Source organism: Balaenoptera borealis (genome assembly GCF_965194805.1).
Source record: "Balaenoptera borealis genome assembly, chromosome: 5".
NCBI lineage: Eukaryota > Metazoa > Chordata > Mammalia > Artiodactyla > Balaenopteridae > Balaenoptera > Balaenoptera borealis.
This window is the reverse complement of record NC_138862.1, coordinates 55705185-55729650: the sequence shown is the minus strand read 5'-3', so window position 1 is coordinate 55729650 and position 24466 is coordinate 55705185. Positions and strand designations below refer to the sequence as shown.

Here is a 24466-nt window from a genome sequence, read left to right as displayed (position 1 = left end):
GGATGAACATGTCTGCTTTACTTTTGATTTTTCCATTTATTTTCCCAAAAGGGCTTTGCATTTTGAAAGGTTTCATAGCAACTGAGTACCTAGACCATTATCATTGATATGGAGTAGGTGTAGAGCTTGTAGAAATGTATGTATAATATACATTGATTTTAGTTAACAAGTAAATCAAACATTTCAAGCTTTTCAAGCCTTTGTGAAAATTTTAAAGGCTGACAGAAAGGAAATGGATACTGTTAGTACAAATGACATACAGCTCTCTAAATGTGTTTTGTTTTTACTTTATTCTCTATTTGTGGTTACTGCTCAGGAAATTTTGTACTTCTTAGTGAAGTAAGGAAAGACTGCATTTTCTTCTATACTAAGACATTAATTTTATGGAGTTACTACATCAGACATACTAGCATATCTCAGGATTCATTTAAAATGGAAGACAGCAGAGAGGTTCAGTTGAGTAAAATATTCCCTTTGTCTGATAACTGAAAACATCTGCAATTTGAAATGTGTTTATAACTTTTTGCCTGTGGCATTCTTTTGTGTTATTGTCATTTTTTAACACCTGGTGTGATACATGTCTATTTGCTTTTCCTTCTGATAGCACTTCTTCTTCACTTCTTTCCTTAGAAGATAGAAGTGCTGTTTTATAAAAGTACAATTGTGTGGGTTGTAAGTATTCTTGTTAGGCAGCAGAGGGCACTATGGGGCAAAGACTTCACAGGAAAAGGAAAGGTTTCTGAAAGATACTGGGCAAGTGTTCTGGCTTCTGTTGATTGGCAGCTGTCTCGAATTATCCAATTACATGGTCCAAGTTCCAGTTTCATTGAAAGGATCTACAAATGTATATGTAGAAGGGGAAAATAATGAAAATGAGATTTTTCATGTCCTTCAGATAAATAGTTCTTTTCAGAAGAGGGCCAGTATCAAGAAAAAGATTCTTTTTAAAAATTGAGTTACAATTCCCATATTATAAAATTTATCCTTTTAAAATGCACAGTTCAGTGAGTTTAAGCATATTCACAATGTTGTGTGACTGTCACGCCTATCTAATTCCAGAACGTTTCATTACTCCAAAAAGAAATCCTGTACCTTAAAGTAGCTACTCCCCATTCCCTTCTCTCCTAGCCCCTGGCAACTACAAATCTACTTTCTGTCTCTATGGACTTGCCTATTCTGGACAGTTCATACAAATAAAATCATACAATATATGGCCTTTGTGTCAGGTTTCTTTCCCTTACTATAAAGTTTTCAAGCCTCATCCATGTTGTAGCATGCATCAATACTTCATTCCATTTTATGACTAAAAAAGTTCCATTGTATTAATATACCACATTTTGTTTATCCAGTCATCAGCTGATGGGCATTTGTGTTTTTTTCATGTTTTGACCATAATGAATAATGCTACTGGGAACATTTGTGTACAACTATTTTGTGTGAACGTACTTTTTATTTCTCTTGGGTGTATACCTAACAGTGGAATTTCTGGGTCCTATAGTAACTATGTTTAACTTTTGAGTAGCTGCCAAATGGTTTTCTATAGCAGCTGTACCATTTTATATTCTAGTAGCGTATGAAGGTTCCAATTTCTCCACTTCTTCACCAAAACTCGTTATTGTCTGTCTTTTTGATTATAGCTATTCTAGTGGGTGTGAAGTGGTAGTTCATTGTGGTTTTGATTTGCATTTCCAAGAAATAGAGGCTTTTAAACATTTAGGATTCATGCATTTATTTCAAAACTACAATCTACCTTGTTATATCATTCTCAACAAACCATCCTTCCATCTTCTGGGTAGTCTATTGGGCTATAGTAGAATGAATTTTAATAGTGTTTTCCTTCCTCTCTCCCCCTCCCCACTTTCCTCCTTCTCTTTTTCTCTCTCCCTCCCTCCTTCCTTTCTTTTCCTTCCTTTCTTCTGACCAGATGCTGACAAAGCTGCTTTCCTCATGGGCGTTAACTCCTCTGAGCTGGTGAAGGGCTTGATCCATCCTAGAATCCAAGTTGGTAATGAATATGTTACTAGAGGTCAAAATGTAGAACAGGTAAGCTATTTCCAGAGCATTACGATTCTATGATCTTGTAATAATTGTAGATATATAGTATTTGTGTATTTTTCAACTTCTGATGATGTTTGCAACAAGAACTTCTATAAAAAAGTGACTTTGATAAGTATTCCAAATGTTTTCATCTGTGATGCACACCACAGTAAATGCTCTTGTGTTGAGTCTTTCTAGTCTGAAATATACCATTTGGACAGTTTTCCCTTAGGTAACAAGTCTCTTTGCAGATGCAGACAAGTCCTTTACTTGTTGTAATCAACATCTTTGTTGTCCAGCTAAGAAGTTTTTAAAGCTATTGGTTTCTGACATGAATAGAATTGGCAAATTGACATCTATCACCTATTTGTAATATTGACTTTTTAGGCAATCAGACACATTCATTAAGAGTTTCAGAACATATGCTGAAGTTAGCATTTGAAGAGAGGGGAAAAATGAGAATAGAAGTGAGAGATGGAAGGTCATTTGGTTTTATTCAGTATTCAGGAGAATGTTTTAACTATAGAATAACAAGTGCTCTGAGGACTGCTGATTCTGAGGCTTTGCAATAGACAGTCCCAGAGCTGCCAGGTAATGAGACCATCTAAGTATGCTAGTGCATTTCAAAATAATAATTTACATCTGTTATGTGTTAGTATGAGATAGGCCATGCTGCAGGAATACACACACAGTAAAATCTCAGTGACAATAAAGTAGGCATTTATTTCTTACTCATACCAAGTCCAATACAGATTGGACCGCCTTCTTCAATTTTGTACTTAGGCCATCTGGAATGCATGGCCTCCCATGTTGCTGCACAGGGGAAAAGATGATTTGTGAAGAAAGTACACCCACTTTAAATGCTTGGGGCTAGAAGTGATATCACCTTTACTAATATTCTATTGGTGAGAATTAGTCAGATTCTCTCCTTAGCTACAGAGGGCCTGAGAAATGTAGTCTTTCTGGAAAGTGAAAGTGGTTTGATCACATATAATATGTATAAAGCATTCATATTATCTCCTTCCATTCCTACAACAATACTCAGAGGTAAGTAGGGCAGGGATACTTAACTTATGTTTCTTCCAGTTGGGGAAACCAAGAGTTAGGGAACATAAATAACATTCCAAAGGACACACAGCTAGTATTCAGGTGACGCTTAGACTGTCTTACTCTGAATCTTAAATCTGAAAATGAGATAGACAAATGTGAAAATTTGTGATAGAAGACAGTTATTTTGACTACAATAAACTCTCTTTCTTTTGGTTTATTAAGGCATCTGGTGTGACTATGTTATTTAAAACAGTTCAACAAGTAGTCAAAATCAATTTCCTAGTTCAGCTTACTCTATAAATCAATAATTCTTCCTCTACTGTAATACCAATTCTATGGGAATAATTTACTTACATTTTTGTCCTCTGTGGTAATCGGAGTTCCTCGAGGCCATGGACTGTATCTAATTCATCTTAGTACCTCAGCAACTAGCACAGTGCCCTGCAAGCAGTAGGTGCTCCATAAATGGTTGGTTTTTTCTTTTTTTGCATCTTTATTGGAGTATAATTATTTTACAATGTTGTGTTATTTCTGCTGTATAACAAAGTGAATCAGCTATATGTATACATATATCTCCATATCCCCTCCCTCTTGCACCTCCCTCACACCCTCCCTATCCCACCCTTCTAGGTGGTCACAAAGCACTGAGCTGATCTCCCTGTGCTATGCAGCTGCTTCTCACTAGCTATCTATTTTACATTTGGTAGTGTATATAAGTCAATGCTACTCTATCACTTCGTCCCAGCTTCCCCTCCCACCCTCTCTGTCCTCAAGTCCATTCTCTATGTCTGTGTATTTATTCCTGTCCTGCCCCTAGGTTCATCAGAACCTTTTTTTTTTTTTTAGATTTCATATATATGTGTTAGCATACGGTGTTTGTTTTTCTCTTTCTGACTTACTTCACTCTGTATGACAGATTCTACGTCCATCCACCTCACTACAAGTAACTCAATTTCATTTCTTTTTTATGGCTGAGTAATATTCCATTGTATATATGTACCACATCTTCTTTATCCATTCATCTCTCGATGGACACTTAGGTTGCTTCCATGCCCTGGCTATTGTAAATAGTGCTGCAAGGAACATTGTGGTACATGACTCTTTTTGAATTATGGTTTTCTCAGGGTATATGCCCAGTAGTGGGATTGCTGGGTTGTATGGTAGTTCTATTTTTAGTTTTTTAAGGAACCTCCATACTGTTCTCCATAGTGGCTGTAACAATTTACATTCCCACCAACAGTGCAGGAGGGTTCCCTTTTCATCATACCCTTTCCAGCATTTATTGTTTCTAGATTTTTTGATGATGGCCATTCAGACTGGTGTGAGGTGATATCTCATTGTAGTTTTGATTTGCATTTCTCTAATGATTAGTGATGTTGAGCATCCTTTCATGTGTTTCTTGGCAATCTGTATATCTTTTTGGAGAAATGTCTATTTAGCTTTTCTGCCCAGTTTTGGATTAAGTTGTTTGTTTTCTTGATATTGAGCTGCATGAGCTGCTTGTATATTTTGGAGATTAATTCCTTGTCAGTTGCTTCATTTGCAAATATTTTCTCCCATTCTGAGGGTGGTCTTTTTCTCTTGTTTATGGTTTCCTTTGCTGTGCAAAAGCTTCTGAGTTTCATTAGGTCCCATTTGTTTATTTTTGTTTTTATTTCCATTTCTCTAGGAGATGTGTCAAAAGGATCTTGCTGTGATTTATGTCATAGAGTGTTCTGCTCTGTTTTCCTCTAAGAGTTTTATAGTGTCTGGCCTTACATTTAGGTCTTTAATCCATTTTGAGTTTATTTTTGTGTATGGTGTTAGGGAGTGTTCTAATTTCATTCTTTTACATGTAGCTGTCCAGTTTTCCCAGCACCACTTATTGAAGAGGATGTCTTCTCCATTGTATATTCTTGCCTCCTTTATCAAAGATAAGGTGACCATATGTGTGTGAGTTTATCTCTGGGCTTTCTATTCTGTTCCATTGATCTATATTTCTGTTTTTCTGCCAGTGCCATACTGTTTTGATTACTGTAGCTTTGTAGTAGAGTCTGAAGTCATGAAGCCTGATTCCTCCAGTTCCACTTTTCTTTCTCAAGATTGCTTTGGCTATTCCCTTCTTTTGTGTTTCCATACAAATTGTAAAATTTTTTGTTCTAGTTCTGTGAAAAATTCCATTGTAGTTTGATAGGGATTGCATTGAATATGTAGGCTGCTTTGGGTAGTATAGGCATTTTCACAGTGTTGATTCTTCCAATCCAGAAACATGGTATATCTCTCCATTTGTTTGTATCGTCTTTGATTTCTTTCATCAGTGCCTTATAGTTTTCTGCATACAAGTTTTTTGCCTCCTTAGGCAGGTTTATTCCTAGGTATTTTATTATCTTCTGTTGCAATGGTAAATGGGAGTGTTTCCTTAATTTCTCTTTCAGATTTTTCATTGTTAGTATATAGATATGAGAGAGATTTCTGTGCATTAATTTTGTATCCTGCTATTTTACCAAATTCATTGATTAGCTCTAGTAGTTTTGTGGTAGCATCTTTAGGATTCTTTATGTATAGTATCATGTCATCTGCAAACAGTGACAGTTTTACTTCTTTTCCCATTTTGATTCCTTTTATTTCTTTTTCTTCTCTGATTGCTGTGGCTAAAACTTCCAAAACTATGTTGAATAATAGTGGTGAGAGTCGGCAACCTTGTCTTGTTCCTGATCTTAGAGGAAATGGTTTCAGTTTTTCACCATTGAAAATGCTGTTGGCTGTGCTTTTGTCATATATGGCATTTTTTATGTTGAGGTAGGTTCCCTCTTTGCCCACTTTCTGGAGAGTTTTTATTATAAATTGGTGTTGAAATTTGTTGAAAGCTTTTTCTGCATCTATTGAGATGATCATATGGTTTTTATCCTCCAATTTGTTAATATGGTGTATCTCATTGACTGATTTGCATATATTGAAGAATCCTTGGTTTTCTGGGATAAACCCCACTCGATCATGGTGTATGATCCTTTTAATGTGCTGTTGGATTCTGTTTGCTAGTATTTTATTGAGGATTTTTGCATCTATGTTCATCGGTGATATTGGCCTGTAGTTTTCTTTTTTTGTGATGTCTTTGTCTGGTTTTGTTATCAGGGTGATGGTGACATTGTAGAATGAGTTTGGGAGTGTTCCTCCCTCTGCTATATTTTGGAAGTGTTTGAGAAGGATAGGTGTTAACTCTTCTCTAAATGTTTGATAGAATTTGCCTGTGAAGCCATCTGGTCCTGGGCTTTTGTTTGTTAGATTTTTAATCAGAGTTTCAATTTTAGTGCTTGTGATTGGGCTGTATATGTTTTCTATTTCTTTCTGGTTCAGTCTCAGAAAGTTGTGCTTTTCTAAGAATTTGTCCATTTCTTCCATGTTGTCTATTTTATTGACATATAGTTGCTCATAGTAATCTCTCATGATCCTTTGTATTTCTGCAGTATCAGTTGTTACTTCTTCTTTTTCATTTTTTCATTTCATTTTTATTTCTGTTGATTTAAGTCTTCTCTCTTTTTTTCTTGATGAGTCTGGCTAATGTTTTATCAATTTTGCTTCCCTTCTCAAAGAACCAGCTTTTAGTTTTATTGATCTTTGCTATTGTTTCCTTCATATCTTCTTCAATTATTTCTGATCTGATCTTTATGATTTATTTCCTTCTGCTAACTTTGGGTTTTTTTTGTTCTTCTTTGTCTAATTGCTTTTGGTGTAAGGTTAGGTTGTTTATTTGAGATGTTTCTTGTTTCCTGAGGTACGATTGTATTGCTATAAACTTCTCTTTTATAATTGCTTTTGCTGCATCCCATTGGTTTTGGGTCATTGCGTTTTCATTGTCATTTGTTTCTAGGTATTTTTTGATTTCCTATTTGATTTCTTCAGTCATCTCTTGGTTATTTAGTAGCATGTTGTTTAGCCTCCATGTGTTTGTATTTTTTACAGATGCTTTCCTGTAATTGATATCTAGTCTCATAACATTGTGGTCAGAAAAGATACATGATATGACTTCAATTTTCTTAAATTTACCAAGGCTTGATTTGTGACCCAAGATATGGTCTATCCTGGAGAATGTTCTATGTGCACTTGAGAAGAAAGTGCATTCTGTTGTTTTTGAATGGAATGTCCTATAAATATCAATTAAGTCCATCTAGTCTTATGTGTCATTTAAAGCTTGTGTTTCCTTATTTATTTTCATTTTGGATGATCTGTCCATTGGTGAAAGTGGGGTGTTGAAGTCCCCTACTATTATTGTGTTACTGTCAATTTCCCCTTTTATGGCTGTTAGCATTTGCCTTATATATTGAGGTGCTCCTTTGTTGGGTGCATAAATATTTACAATTGTTTTATCTTCTTCTTGGATTGATCCCTTGATAATTATGTGTCCTTCTTTGTCTCTTGTTATAGTCTTTACTTTAACGTCTATTTTGTCTGATATGAGAACTGCTACTCCAGCTTTCTTTTGATTTCCATTTGCATGGAATATCTTTTTCCATCCCCTGAGTTTTAGTCTGTATGTGTCCCTAGGTCTGAAGTGGGTCTCTTGTAGACAACATATATATGGGCCTTGTTTTTATATCCATTCAGCCAGTTTGTTTCTTTTGGTTGGAGCATTTAATCCATTTACATTTAAAGTAATTATTGATATGTATGTTCCTATTACCATTTTCTTAATTGTTTTGGGTTTGTTTTTGTAGGTCTTTTTCTTCTCTTGTTTTTCCCCACCTATAGAAGTTCCTTTAGCTTTTGTTTTAAAGCTGGTTTGGTGGTGCTGAGTTCTCTTAGCTTTTGCTTGTCTGTAAAGGTTTTAATTTCTCCATCAAATCTGAATGAGATCCTTGTTGGGTAGCATAATCTTGGTTGTAGGTTTTTCCTTTTCATCACTTTAAATATGTCCTGCCACTCCCTTCTGGCCTGCAGAGTTTCTGCTCTAAGATCAGCTGTTAACCTTATGAGGATTCCCTGTATGGTATTTGTTGGTTTTCCCTTGCTGCTTTTAATATTTTTTCATTGTAATTAATTTTTGATAGTTTGGTTAATATGTGTATTGGCGTGTTTCTCCTTGGATTTATCCTGTGTGGGACATTCTGTGCTTCCTGGACTTGATTAATTATTTCCTTTTCCATATTAGGGAAGCTTTCAACTATAATGTCTTCACATATTTTCTCAGTCCCTTTCTTTTTCTTTTCTTCTTCTGGGACCCCTATAATTCAAAATTTGGTACATTTAATATTGTTCCAGAAGTCTCTGAGACTGTCATCAATTCTTTTCATTCTTTTCTCTTTATCTGCTCTGTGGCCGTTATTTCCAGTATTCTATCTTCCAGGTCATTGTCCATTCTTCTGCCTCAGTTATTCTGCTATTGATTCCTTCTAGAGTATTTTTAACTTCATTTATTGTGTTGTTCATCATTGTTTGTTTGCTCTTTAGTTCTTCTAGTTCCTTGTTAAACATTTCTTCTATTTTCTCCGTTCTATTTCCAAGATTTTGGATCATCTTTACGATCACTACTCTGAATCCTTTTTCAGGTAGACTGCCTATTTCCTCTTCATTTGTTTGGTCTGGTGGGTTTTTGCCTTGCTTCTGCATCTGGTGCATATTTCTCTGTCTTCTCATTTTGTTTAACTTACTGTGTTTGCGGTCTCCTTTTTGCAGGCTGCAGGTTCATAGTTCCTCTTATTTCTCTTGTCTGTCCCCAGTGGGTGAGGTTGGTTCAGTGGGTTGTGTAGGTTTCCTGGTTGGGGGGACTGGTTCCTGTCTTCTTTTGGGTGTGGCTGGATCTTGTCCCTCTGGTGGGCAGGGCCGCATCTGGTGTTGTGTTTTGGGGTGTCTTTGAACTTATTATGACTTTAGGCAGCCTGTGTGCTAATGAGTGGAGCTGTGTTCCTGTCTTACTAGTTGTTTGGCATGGGGTTTCCAGCACTGGAGCTTGCTGGCCATTGGGTGGAGCTCAGTCTTAATGTTGAGATGGAGATCTCTGGGAGAGCTCTCACCAGTTTATATTACATGGAACTGGAAGGACTCTGAAGGTCTCTGGCTGTCCAGTGTCCTGGACTCAGGTCTCCCAACTTGGAGGCTCAGGCCCAACACCCAGCTGGAGCACCATGACCCTGCCAACTGCATGGCATGGAATAAAATGAAGAAAAAAAAATGAACAGACAGAACCCCAAAACAAATGGTAAAAGCAAAATTAAATAGACAAAATCACACAAAGAAACATACACACACACACTCACAAAAAGAGAAAAAAACAAAAGGAAGAGAGAAACCAAACCAGTAAACAAACCCACCAATGAAAACAAGCACTAAAAACTAAGATAATATAAACATAAAACCAAACATGAATCAAACGCAGGAAGCAAACCCCAAGGCTACAGTTGCTCCCAAATTCCATCGCCTCAATTTTGGGAACATTTGTTGTCTATTCAGGTACTCCACAGATGTAGGGTTTATCAAGCTGATTGCGGGGATTTAATCTGCTGCTCTTGAGGCTGCACAGAGAAATTTCCCTTTCTCTACTTTGTTTGCACAGCTCCTGGGGTTCAGCTTTGGTTTTGGCCCCACCTCTGTGTGTAGGCCGCTCTCAGGCATCTCTTCCCCACCCAGAGAGGAGGGGTTAAAGCAGTGGCTGATTAGGGCTCTCTTACTCCCTCAGGCTGGTTAGAGGGAGGGGTATGGTAGTCATAATTGGAATGCGGGGCATGCCTGCAGTGGCAGAGGCCGGCATGATATTGCAACAGCCTGAGGTGCACCGTGCGTTCTCCCAGGGAAGGTGACCCTAGATCATGGGACCCTGGCAGTGGCGGGCTGCACAGGCTTCCGGAGGGGTGTGGGTAGTGACCTGTGCTTGCACACAGGATTCTTGGTGGCAGTGGTGGCAGTAATAGCGGTCTGTGCCTGCCTCTGGGGTCCAAGATGTTAGCCATGGCTCATGCCTGTCTCTGGAGCTCACTTAGGCGGTGCTCTGCCATCTGTGGGCACATGGAACAGGAAGCCCCTCTCCTTGCACACCCCAAAACAATGGTCTCTTAACTCTCCATCAGGTCCAGACTTTTTCTCGGACTTCCTCCTGGCTAGCTGTAGTGCACTAGCCCCCTTTAGGCTGTCTTCATGCAGCCAACCCCAGTCCACTCCCTAGGGTCTGACCTCTGAAGCCCAAGCCTCAGCTCCCAGCCCTCACCTGTCCCAGCGGGTGAGCAGACAACCATCTCAGTCTGGTGAGTGCTGGTTGGCACTGATCCTCTGTGTGGGAATCTCTCTGCTTTGCCCTCTGCACTCCTGTTGCTGTGCTCTCCTCTGTGGTTCCAAAACACCAGTGAAGGGACCTCCTAGTGTGTGGAAACTTTTCCTCCTTCACAGCTCCCTCCCAGAGGTGCAGGTCCTGTCCCTATTCTTTTGTCTCTGTTTTTTCTTTTGCCCTACCCAGGTATGTGGGGATTTTCTTGCCTTTTGGGAAGTCTGTGTTCTTCTGCCAGCATTCAGTAGCTGTTCTGTAGGGGTTTTTCCACATGTAGATGTATTTCTGATGTATTTGTGGGGAGGAAGGTGATCTGCACGTCTTATTCCTCTGCTATCTTTAAGATCCGCCTATGTTTCTTTTTTCCAGAGGTGTATGTTAGCCATTCTGTACTTCCTATGTATTCTAGACAGCTCTGGCTTAATATTTCACCAAGTTGAAAATGACTTCTGGTTTGGGAACTTGACACACCATTGAGATCAATTTGAAATAGTTTTCCAGCATTACATCCCCATATAGACTTTTCTGAGCAAGGTCCAACGGTTGCCACTCCTCCCTGCTGAAGTCTACAGTTACATCCTTGAAAGACCCTGATCCCTGATTGTTCTTCACGGACCTCAGAGACACCTCTTCACTCAGCACCTGGAAGCTCCCTGCGCTCACCAGCCCCTCACCCACGCTCGTTCAAGACAGTGGCCATTTAATCACAGCCATAAATGTTAAAATAAACAAAATATTGAGCTGATGTTGAATCATACTCAGCAGGAAGTAGCTAAGCTATTTCTTGGTAGTGAGGTTAGAGGTGTTTGGCAGCTTCTTGCCTTTTAAGACATTCACCACCACATGCCTGCATGACATGCTATGATTATAGAAGAGGACTTGCTCTGTGTAAAACTAATGAGCCCATAGGAGGACTGAAATCAAACCTTCGTCTCTTTAATATTGTGTTCTCAGGGACTGAGTTACTACCCCAGCCTCTACTATAATGGAATCAGTGAAGCAAGCTAATATATTATTATTCAACAGTAAAAGAAAAGAAACCCTCATCCTCCATCCTCTCCCTCCCTCCCCCACTCTCCCTCTTGCTCATGCACTCTCTCTATTTCTCTCTCTCTCTTCTTCCATCTCCTGGAGACAGAGTAAGAAAGCACACTGTAAGGCTTTTCTTTTCTTAGGAATTGTACTGACTTTATAGAGACAATTGTCACGGCTAAGAATAGAGATGTATATGCTGTTGATGACAATTGCAGAAGATGGCAAAAATTCTTGCAGTGTTAACACGCTATACAAAATTTAGTTCTAGCTCTAATGCTAACTAACTCTGGGACTTTGGTCAAATACTGCATCACTCTGCGCACCCCATGAAGAAGTTAAAATCTTCTGTGTGTCTTAGTGGTGGGGTGATTGGCATCTAAAGGGAATAATTCTTCGTGTATGAGCGTGTCCACACATTGTAGGAGGTTTTGCATTCCTGCTCCAAGGTGCTAAATACCAGTAACACTCTCAATCACTATGACAATGGAAAAATGCCCACCCTGTTTCCAAATGCCCACCTCCTTTAGGGGAAGGTACCATCCCGAGTTGAGAGGCACTATACGTGATTATCAGGAACTAAGGTTCTTCAGACCTAGTATTTTATGATTCCAGGAGAGTTCTAACTGTGCTGATCAGAAATAAGTTATTTTACTTTAAAAAGATTAATAATGATCAAACAATAATAATAATCAGTAGCCATTGAATGCTCACTATGGGTGCTATGCTATGTGCTTTGTATGGATAGCTTATTTAATCTAACAGCAAGCCTGCAAAATTGATCTTATTTACATTTCCATTTTATAGTTAAAGACAGTGAACCTTAGAACGATTAACTGCTCAAGGCAACATGGGTAACAAATACTGGATTGAGGGTGAGGAAGTGATAAAAGTGGAAAAGGGATGGGAAAGGGGGAACTAACATTTATTGGATGCTAAGTGCCAAATGTTGTGCTATGTATATTTACATCCACTGTCTCATTGAACCTCTCTCAACAACCATGAGACAAGAATATTTTAATATTGTTATTTTACAGATGAGAAAGTGAGGGATCAAGGTGGTTAAAAATATGGCTATTTGACTCCATTTCTTTTCAGTTTTGTTTTTTTCTATCATATACTCTCAACCCCCAAGTAATCAAAGTCTTCTGTGAGGTTATTTTAAAAAGAGCTCAGACATGGGTCCATTTAGTCCCTGAAAAGTGGGCATGTAGATTTTCCTACCTCTGTCATCCTTCATTGGACAGAAAGTGATGAAAATGATTAATTGGTGAGCAGGATATTGGATTATCAGTTTTATTCATTGATTCAACACACATCATACCATCCATTTCTTCATCTGCTACAATTTCAGGCTTTCTTCCTGTTTCTTTGCTACTCCCCACCCATGGCCAGTTTCCTCTCCCACTCCCACTTCTCAAGTATTTAGGGAATTAAAAGGGAGTGAGCAAGTTAGTCATGTTCTTTTTAACTTTCAAAGTGACTGCTATAGACAGAGAGTGATTTCCTCAGTGCTCTGGAGGGTAAAAATCATTCCTGGTGCTTTATTTGTTCGGGTGTGCTCTTGACGCCAATAATAAAAAACTGTGATGCCATCCGGCTTATGGATTACTGTGGAAATGACTCAAGATAACTTATCAGGGAGTGAGTGACTCATAACTAAATCACTACCAGACACAAATTGGCTCCTGCTGTGTTCACTCTCCTGGGCAGCTAAAGGGTGGATGCAATAGGCCTATTTTAAATGTTAAGTCATTGGAGCACATTCTGCTTCCAGGCTTTGAGACTGTCCAGCTGAAAGTCACTCCTACTTGGAGTCTATCAGAAACCTGCTACTACAGCAGTGCCTTTGCATCATGGCAACAGGATCTGCATCTGTACAGCAGCATCAGGCACAGAGGTTGGAGCTCTCCCTAGTAGGTTATGAGAGAGCTTTTGCCACACACCTCCAGGGAGGGGAAATGCAGCCTGAGTTTTACAGTAGGAGAATCTGAGTCAGAATGATGCACTAAATTGCCATTCTCCCTGCACAGAGTTGAGAATGGCCTTGGGAACTAATATAATAAAGAAGGTGGAAGCTGAGGCTGGAAAGAATCTTCAAGAGCATAATTCAGGTGAAGAGATTGCAGCCCAGAGAGGGTAGGTCACTTGCCAAAGGTTATGCAATTTATTAGCAACAGCAGCAGCAGGACAAGGGCTGGGGATTCGAGATTCCTAACCTACTCTACCAGTATTTTTCAAACTTTATGATGTGTTAGAGTACAAATTCTGATTTATAGGTCTGGGATGGGGGGAGACCCTCAAGATGGTGGAGGATTAAGACGTGGAGATCACCTTCCTCTCCAAAATTACATCAGAAATACATCTACATGTGGACAACTCCTACAGAACACCTACTGAACGCTGGCAGAAGACATCAGACTTTCCGATAGCCATGTGGCTGACAGGGTCTTGGTGCCCCAGCTGGGTGTCAGGCCTGTGCCTCTGAGGTGGGAGAGCTGAGTTCAGGATATTGGTCCACCAGAGACCTCCCAGCTCCATGTAATATCAAACAGCGAAGGCTCTCCCAGAGATCTACATCTCAACACTAAGACCTAGCTCCACTCAACAACCAGCAAGCTACAGTGCTGGACACCCTATGCAAAACAACTAGAAAGACAGGAACACAAGCCCACCCATTAGCAGAGAGGCTGCCTAAAATCATAATAAGGTCACAGACACCCCAAAACACACAGCCAGATGTGGTGCTGCCCACCAGAAAGACAAAATCCAGCCTCATCCACCAGAACACAGGCACTAGTCCCCTCGACCAGGAAGCCTACACAACGCACTGAACCAACCTTAGCCACTGGGGGCAGACACCAAAAACAACTGGAACTATGAAACTGCAGCCTGTGAAAAGGAGACTGCAAACGCAGTAGTTAAGCAAAATGAGAAGACAGAGAAACACACAGCAGATGAAGGAGCAAGGTAAAAACCCACCAGACCAAACAAATGAAGAGGAAATAGGCAGTCTACCTGAAAAAGAATTCAGAGTAGTGATAGTAAAGATGATCCAAAATCTTGGAAATAGAATGGAGAAAAAACAAGAAACGTTCAACAAGGACCTAGAAGAAATAAAGAGCAAACAAACAATGATGAACATTGTTGAATAAATGAAGTTAAAAATTCTCTAGAAGGAATCAATAGCAGAATAACTGAGGCAGAAGAATGGATAAGTGACCTGGAAGATAAAATAGTGGAAATAACTACTGCAGAGCAGAATAAAGAAAAGAGAATGAAAAGAATTGAGGACAGTCTTAGAAACCACTGGGACAATATTAAATGCACCAACATTCGAATTATAGGGATCCCAGAAGAAGAAGAGAAAAAGAAAGGGACTGAGAAAATGTTTGAAGAGATTATAGTTGAAAACTTCCCTAATATGGGAAAGGAAATAGTCAATCAAGTCCAGGAAGTGCAGAGAGTCCCATACAGGAGAAATCCAAGGAGAAACATGTCAAGACACATATTAATCAAACTACTGAAGATTAAATACAAAGAAAAAATATTAAAAGCAACAAGGGAAAAGCAACAAATAACATAAAAGGGAATCCCCATAAGGTTAACAGCTGATCTTAGAGCAGAAACTCTGCAAACCAAAAGGGAGCGGCAAGACATATTTAAAGTGATGAAAGGGAAAAACCTATAACCAAGATTACTCTACCCAGCAAGGATCTCATTCAGATTAGATGGAGCAATTAAAAGCTTTACAGACAAGCAAAAGCTAAGAGAATTCAGCACCACCAAACCAGCTTTACAACAAATTCTAAAAGAACTTCTCTAGACAGGAAACACAAGAGAAGGAAAAGACGTACAATAACAAACCCAAAACAATTAAGAAAATGGTAATAGGAACATACATATTAATAATTACCTTAAATGTAAATGGATTAAATGCTCCCACCACAAGACATAGACTAGCTGAATGGATACAAAAACAAGACCCATATATATGCTGTCTACATGAGACCCATTTCAGACCTAGGGACACATACAGACTGAAAGTGAGGGGACAGAAAAAGATATTACATGCAAATGGAAATCAAAAGAAAGCTGTAGTAGCAGTTCTCATATCAGACAAAATAGACTTTAAAATAAAGACAATTAATAGAGACAAAGAAGGACACTACATAGTGATCAAGGGATTAATCCAAGAAGAAGATAGAACAATTGTAAATATTTATGCACCCAACATAGGAGAACCTCAATACATAAGGCAAATACTAACAGCCATAAAAGGGGAAATCGACAGTAACATAATCATAGTAGGGGACTTTACACCCCGCTTTCACCAATGGACAGATAATCCAAAATGAAAATAAATAAGGAAACACAAGCTTTAAATGACACATTAAACAAGATGGACTTAATTGATATTTATAGGGAATTCCATTGAAAAACAACAGAATACACTTTCTTCTCAAGTACTCATGGAACATTCTCCAGGATAGACCATATCTTGGGTCACAAATCAAGCCTTGGTAAACTTAAGAAAATTGAAATTGTATCAAGTATCTTTTCTGACCACAACACTATGAGACCAGATATCAATTACAGGAAAAAATCTGTAAAAAATACAGACACATGGAAGCTAAACAATACACTACTTAATAACCAAGAGATCACTGAAGAAATCAAAGAGGAAATCAAAAAATACCTAAAAACAAATGACAATGAAACCATGTCGACCCCAAACCTGTGGGATGCAGCAAAGGCAGTTCTAAGAGGGAAGTTTATTGCAATGCAGTCCTACCATAAGAAACATGAGGCATCTTAAATAAACAACCTAAACTTACACTTAAAGCAATTAGAGAAAGAGGAACAAAAAACCCCCAAAGTTAGCTGAAGGAAAGAAATCATAAAGATCAGATCAGAAATAAATGAAAAAGAAAAGAAGAAAACGATAGCAAAGACCAATAAAACTAAAAGCTGTTTCTTTGAGAAGATAAACAAAATTGGTAAAACATTAGCCAGACTCATCAAGAAAAAGAGGGAGAAGACTCAAATCACTAGAATTAGAAATGAAAAAGGAGAAGGATTAACTGACACTGCAGAAATACAAAGGATCGTGAGAGATTACTACAAGCAACTCTATGCCAAAAAAATGGACAACCTGCAGAAATGGACAAATTCTTAGAAAAGCACAACCTTCAAGACTGAACCAGGAAGAAATAGAAAATATAAACAGACCAATCACAAGGACTGAAATTGAGACTGTGATTAAAAATCTTCCAACAGACAAAAACACAGGGCCAGGTGGCTTCACAGACGAATTCTATCAAACATTTAGAGAAGAGCTAACACCTGTCCTTCTCAAATTCTTCCAAAATATAGCAGAGGGAGGAACACTCTCAAGCTCATTCTAGAAGGCCACCATCACCCTGATACCAAAACCAGACAAAGATGTCACAAAGAAAGAAAACTACAGGCCAATATCACTGAGGAACATAGATGCAAAAATCCTCAACAAAATACTAGCAAACAGAATCCAACAGCACATTAAAAGGATCATATACCATGATCAAGTGGGGTTTATCCCAGGAATGCAAGGATTCTTCAGTATACGCAAATCAATCAATGTGATAAACCACATTAAAAAATTGAAGAATAAAAACCATATGATCATCTCAATAGATGCAGAAAAAGCCTTCGACAAACTTCAACACCCATTTATGATAAAAATCCTCCAGAAAGTAGGCAAAGAGGGAACTTAACTTACCTCAACATAATAAAGGCCATATATGACAAACCCACAGCCAACATTGTTCTCAATGGTGAAAAATTGAAACCATTCCCTCTAAGATCAGCAACAAGACAAGGTTGTCCATTCTTACCACTGTTATTCAACATTGTTTTGGAAGTTTTAGCCACAGCAATCAGAGAAGAAAAAGAAACAAAAGAATGCAAATCGGAAAAGAAGAAGTAAAGCTGTCACTGTTTGCAGATGACATGACACTATACATAGAGAATCCTAAAGATGCTACCACAAAACTACTAGAGCTAATCAATGAATTCGGTAAAGTAGCAGGATACAAAATTAATGCACAGAAATTCTTGCATTCCTATACACTAGTGATGAAAAATCTGAAAGAAAAATTAAGGAAACACTCCCATTTACCTTTGCAAAAGAAAGAATAAAATACCTAGGAATAAACCTACCTAAGGAGAAAAAGACCTGTATGCAGAGAACAATAAGACACTGATGAAAGAAATTAAAGATGATACAAACAGATGGAGAGATATACCATGTTCTTGGATTGGAAGAATCAACATTGTGAAAATCACTATACTACCCAAAGCAATCTACAGCTTCAATGCAATCCCTGTCAAACTACCAATGGCATTTTTCACAGAACTATACATGCAAAAAATTTTCACAGTTTGTATGGAAACACAAAGGACCCTGAATAGCCAAAGCAATCTTGAGAAAGAAAAACGGAGCTGGAGGAATCAGGCTCCCTGACTTCAGACTCTACTACAAAGCTATAGTAATCAAGACAGTATGGTACTGGCACAAAAACAGAAATATAGATCAATGGAACAGAATAGAAATCCCAGAGTTAAACCCAAGCACATATGGTCACCTTATTTTTGATAAAAGAGGCAAGAATATACAATGGAGAAAAGACAGCCTCTTCAAGAAGTAGTGCTGGGAAAACTGGACAGCTACATGTAAAAGAATGAAATTAGAACACTCCCTAACACCATACACAAAAATAAACTCAAAATGGATTAAAGACCTAAATGTAAGGCCAGACACTATAAAACTCTTAGAGGAAAACTTAGGCAGAACACTCTATGACATAAATCTCAGCAAGATCCTTTTTGACCCACGTCCTAGAGAAATGAAAATAAAAACAAAAATAAACAAGTGGGACCTAATGAAACTCAAAAGCCTTTGCACAGCAAAGGAAACCATAAACAAGAGAAAAAGACAAGCGTCAGAATGGGAGAAAATATTTGCAAATGAAGCAACTGACAAAGGACTAATCTCCAAAATATACAAGCAGCTCATGTGGCTCAATATCAGTAAAACAAACAACCCAATCCAAAAATGGGAAGAAGACATAAATAGACATTTCTCCAAAGAAGATATACAGATTGCCAACAAACACATGAAAGGATGCTCAACATCACTAATCATTAGAGAAATGCAAATCAAAACTACAGTGAGGTATCACCTCACATTGGTCAGAATGGCCATCATCAAAAAATCTGCAAACAATAAGTGCTGGAGAGGGAGTGGAGAAAAGGGAACCCTCTTGCACTGTTGGTGAGAATGTAAATTGATACAGACACTATGGAGAACAGAATGGAGGTTCCTTAAAAAACAAAAAATAGAACTACCATACCCAGCAATCCCACTACTGGGCATATACCCTGAGAAAACCATAATTCAAAAAGAATCATGTACCACAATGTTCATTGCAGCTCTGTTTACAATAGCCAGGACATGGAAGCAACCTAAGTGTCCATCGACAGATGAATGGATAAAGAACATGTGGCACATATATACAGTGGAATATTACTCAGCCATAAAAAGAAACGAAACTGAGTTATTTGTAGTGAGGTGGATGGACCTAGAGTCTGTCACACAGAGTGAATTAAGTCAGAAAGAGAAAAACATATACATGGAATCTAAAAAAAAAAAAAAAAAATTGGTCTGAAGACCCTAGGGGCAGGACAGGAATAAAGCCGCAGATGTAGAGAATGGACTTGAGGACACGGGGAGGGGGAAGGGTAAGTTGGGACGAAGTGAGAGTGGCTTGGACTTATATATACTACCAAATGTAAAATAGATAGGAAGCCGTTGCATACCACAGGGAGATAAGCTCGGTGCTTTGTGACCACCTAGAGGTGTGGGATAGGGAGGGTGGGAGGGAGATGCAAGAGGGAGAAGAATTGGGGATATATGTTTATGTATAGCTGATTCACTTTGTTATAAAGCAGAAAGTAACACACCATTGTAAAGCAATTATACTCCATAAAGGTGTTAAATAAATAAATAAAAAGAAAAAAAATAGGTCTCGGATGAGATGCCAAGAGTTGGCATCTTTAACAATCTCTGAGGTGACGCCGATGCTGCAGGTCTTAGGACCACACTTGAACAACAAGGCTTTAGACCATGTTGCCACATTACTCCAGGATATTTGGTCCTTTAGTGATAGGAACATGAATCTCTCACAGGAGTGTTGGGTAGGGAGACCCCAGGCTAGCTCAACTCCGTTCCCCACCTCTCTTCCACTTTTCACCTCTCTCCCTCCCTTCTTGCTTTCCTCCCTTCCTTGCTTCTTTCTTCCTTTCCTCTTATATTCAGCATAAAGGTAGAACCACAAATAAATATGCTGGTTTTACTAGAAGGTGGTTGCTGATAGAGAATGCCCAGGATCAAAATGAGCACTGCTGTCAGACGAATGAATACTTTCAATGTGATTTCCAGGTGACCTATGACGTTGATGCCTTGTCTAAGTCAATCTCTGAGAGAATGTTTAAGTGGCTGGTGGCATGTATCAACAGGGCCCTGGATACCAAGCTGTCAAGGCAGTTTTTCATTGGCATTCTTTTTTTTTTAAACATGTTTTTATTTTTTATTTTCTTTCTTTTTTTTAACATCTTTATTGGAGTATAATTGCTTTACAATGGTGTGTTAGTTTCTGCTTTATAACAAAGTGAATCAGCTACACATATACATATATCCCCATATCTCCTCCTTCTTGTGTCTCCCTCCGACCCTCTCGTGTCTCCCTCTGACCCTCTCTATCCCACGCCTCTAGGTGGTCACAAAGCACCAAGCTGATCTCTCTGTCCTATGTGGCTGCTTCCCACTAGCTATTGGTTTTACATTTGGTAGTGTATATATGTCCATGCCACTCTCTTACTTTGTCCCAGCTTACCCTTCCCCCTCCCCGTACCCTCAAGTCCATTCTCTAGTAGGTCTGCGTCTTTATTCCCGTCCTGCCCCTAGGTTCTTCATGACCATTTTTTTTTTTTTAGATTCCATATATATATATGTTTTTCTCTTTCTGACTTAATTCACTCTGTATGACAGACTCTAGGTCCATCCACTTCACTACAAATAACTCAATTTCGTTTCCTTTTATGGCTGAGTAATATTCCATTGTATATATGTACCACATCTTCTTTATCCATTCATCTCTCGATGGACACTTAGGTTGCTTCCATGTCCTGGCTATTGTAAATAGAGCTGCAATGAACATTGTGGTACATGACTCTTTTTGAATTACAGCTTTCTCAGGGTATATGCCCAGTAGTGGGATTGCTGGGTCATATGGTAGTTCTATTTTTAGTTTTCTAAGGCACCTCCATACTGTTCTCCATAGTGGCTGTATCAATTTATATTCTCACCAACAGTGCAAGAGGGTTCCCTTTACTCCACACCCTCTCCAGCATTAATTGTTTGCAGATTTTATGATGATGGCCATTCTGACTGGTGTGAGGTGATATCTCATTGTAGTTTTGATTTGCATTTCTCTAATGATTAATGATGTTGAGCATTCCTTCATGTGTTTGTTGAGAATCTGTATATCTTCTTTGGAGATATGTCTATTTATGTCTTCTACCTGTTTTTGGATTGGGTTGTTTGTTTTACTGATATTGAGCCTCATGAGCTGTGTGTAAATTTTGGAGATTAATCCTTTGTCAGTTGCTTTGTTTGCAAATATTTTCTCCCATTCTGAGGGTGGTCTTTTCGTCTTGTTTATGGTTTTCTTTGCTGTGCAAAAGCTTTTGAGTTTCATTAGGTTCCATTTGTTTATTTTTGTTTTTATTTCCATGTCTCTGGATGTGGGTCAAAAAGGATCTTGCTGCGATTTATGACATAGAGTGTTCTGCCTATGTTTTCCTCTAAGAATTTTATAGTGTCTGGCCTTACATTTAGGTCTTTAATCCATTTTGAGTTTATTTTTGTGTATGGTGTTAGTGTTCTAATTTCATTGTTTTACATGTAGCTGTCCAGTTTTCCCAGCACCACTTCTTGAAGAGGCTCTTTTTTCTCCATTGTATATTCTTGCCTCCTTTCTCAAAAATAAGGTGACCATATGTGCGTGGGTTTATCTCTGGACTTTCTATCCTGTTCCATTGATCTATATTTCTGTTTTTGTGCCAGTACCATACTGTCTTGACTACTGTAGCTTTGTAGTAGTGTATGAAGTCCAGGAGCCTGATTCCTCCAGCTCCATTTTTCTTTCTCAGGATTGCTTTGGCTATTCAGAATCTTTTGTGTTTCCACACAAATTGTGAAATTTTTTGTTCTAGTTCTGTGAAAAATGCCAGTGGTAGTTTGATAGGGATTACATTGAATCTGTAGATTGCTTTGGGTAGTATAGTGATTTTCACAATGTTGATTCTTCCAATCCAAGAACATGGTATATCTCTCCATCTGTCTGTATCATCTTTAATTTTTTCTTCAGTGTCTTATAGTTTTCTGCATACAGGTCTTTTGTCTCCTTAGGCAGCTTTATTCCTAGGTATTTTATTCTTTTTGTTGCAATGGTAAATGGGAGTGTTTCTTTAATTTCTCTTTCAGATTTTTCATCATTAATGTATAGGAATGCAAGAGATTTCTGTGCATTAATTTTTTATCCTGCTACTTTACCGAATTCATTGATTAGCTCTAGTAGTTTTGTGGTAGCATCTTTAGGATTCTCTATATATAGTGTCATGTCATCTGCAAAGAGTGACAGCTTTACTTTTTCTTTTCCCATTTTGATTCCTTTTATTTCTTTTTCTTCTCTGATTGCTGTGGCTAAGACTTCCAAAACAATGTTGAATAATAGTGGTGAGAATGGACAACCTTGTCTTGTTGCTGACTTTAGAGGAAATGGTTTCAGTTTTTCTCCACTGAGAATGATGTTGGCTGTGGGTTTGTCATATATGGCCTTTATTATATTGAGGTAAGTTAAGTTCCCTCTTTGCCTACTTTCTGGAGGATTTTTATCATAAATGGGTGTTGAAGTTTGTCGAAGGCTTTTTCTGCATCTATTGAGATGATCATATGGTTTTTATTCTTTAATTTTTTAATGTGGTTTATCACATTGATTGATTTGCATATATTGAAGAATCCTTGCATTCCTGGGATAAATCCCACTTGATCATGGTGTATGATCCTTTTAATGTGCTGTTGGATTCTGTTTGCTAGTATTTTGTTGAGGATTTTTGCATCTATGTTCCTCAGTGATATTGGCCTGTAGTTTTCTTTTTTGTGACATCTTTGTCTGGTTTTGTTATCAGGGTGATGGTGGCCTTGTAGAATGAGTTTGGGGTTTGTTCCTCCCCCTGCTATATTTTGGAAGAGTTTGAGAAGGATAGCTGTTAGCTCTTCTCTAAATGTTTGATAGAATTCGCCTGTGAAGCCACCTGGCCCTGTGTTTTTGTCTGTTGGAAGATTTTTAATCACAGTCTCAATTTCAGTCCTTGTGATTGGTCTGTTTATATTTTCTATTTCTTCCTGGTTCAGTCTTGAAGGTTGTGCTTTTCTAAGAATTTGTCCATTTCTGCAGGTTGTCTATTTTATTGGCATATAGTTGCTTGTAGTAATGTCTCATGATCCTTTGTATTTCTGCAGTTACAGTTGTTACTTCTCCTTTTTCATTTCTAATTCTAGCAAATTGAGCCTTCTCCCTTTTTTTCTTGAGGAATCTGCCCAATAGTTTATCAATTTTGTTTATCTTCACAAAGAACCAGCTTTTAGTTTTACTGATCTTTGCCATTGTTTCCCTCATTTCTCTTTCAGTTATTTCTGACCTGATCTGATCTTTATGATTTCCTTCCTTCTGCCAACTTCGGGGTTTTTTGGTTCCTTTTTCTCTCATTGCTTTAGGTGTAAGGTTAGGTTGTTTATTTTAGATTCCTCCTGTTTCTTAAGGTAGGACTGCATTGCCATAAACTTCCTTCTTAGAACTGCTTTTGCTGCATCCCACAGGTTTTGGAGCGTTGTGGTTTCATTGTCATTTGTTTTTAGGTATTTTTTGATTTCCTCTTTGATTTCTTCAGTGATCTCTTGGTTATTAAGTAGTGTATTGTCTAGTCTCCATGTGTTTGTATTTTTTACCGATTTTTTCCTGTAACTGATATCTGGTTTCATAGTGTTGTGGTCGGAGAAGATACTTAATACGATTTCGATTTTCTTAAATTTACCAAGGCTTGACTTCTGACCCAAGATATGATCTATCCTGGAGAATGTTCCATGAGCACTTGAGAAGAAGGTGTGTTCTGTTGTTTTTGGATGGGACTTCCTAAAAATATCAATTAAGTCCATCCTGTTCAACGTATCATTTAAAGCCTGTGTTTGCTTATTTATTTTCTTTTTGGTTGATCTGTCCATTGGTAAAAGTGGGGTGTTAACGTCCCCTACTATGATTGTGTTACTGTCATTTTCCCGTTTTTTGGCTGTTAGCATTTGCCTTATGTATTGTGATGCTCCTTTTTTGGGTTCATATATATTTACAATTGTTATATCTTCTTCTCTGATTGGTCCCTTGCTCATTATTTAGTGTCCTTCTTTGTCTCTTGTAATAGTCTTTGCTTTAAAGTCTGTTTTGTCTTATATGAGAATTGCTACTCCAGCTTTCTTTTGATTTCCATTTGCATGGAATATCTTTTTCCATCCCCTCACTTTCAGTCTCTATGGGTCCCTAGGTCTGAAGTGGGTCTCTTGTAGACAGCCTATATACGGGTCTTGTTTTCATATCCATTCAGCCAGTCTATGTCTTTTGGTTGGAGCATTTAATCCATTTATATTTAAGGTAATTATCAATATGTATGTTCCTATTACCATTTTCTTAATTGTTTTGGGTTTGTTATTGTAGGTCTTTTCCTTCTCTTGTGTTTCCTGTCTAGAGAAGTTCTTTTAGAATTTGTTGTAAAGCTGGTTTGGTGGTGCTGAATTCTCTTAGCTTTTGCTTGTCTGTAAAGGTTTTAATTTCTCCATCAAATCTGAATGAGATCCTTGCTGGGTAGAGTAATTTTGATTGTAGGTTTTTCCCTTTCATGACTTTAAATATGCCCTGCCACTCCCTTCTGGCCTGCAGTGTTTCTGCTCTAAGATCAGCTGTT

The 24466-nt window shown here is 38.2% G+C and overlaps 1 protein-coding gene across 1 annotated transcript in view; it reads left to right on the top strand.

The window, feature by feature from the left end:
* Positions 1-24466, top strand: part of MYH15 (myosin heavy chain 15) — a 205282-nt gene that overhangs the window by 52407 nt on the left and 128409 nt on the right. Inside the window, 2 exon segments of the mRNA XM_082393599.1 lie at positions 1925-2043; positions 19833-19974. Coding sequence (XP_082249725.1) covers positions 1925-2043; positions 19833-19974 — 261 coding nt within the window.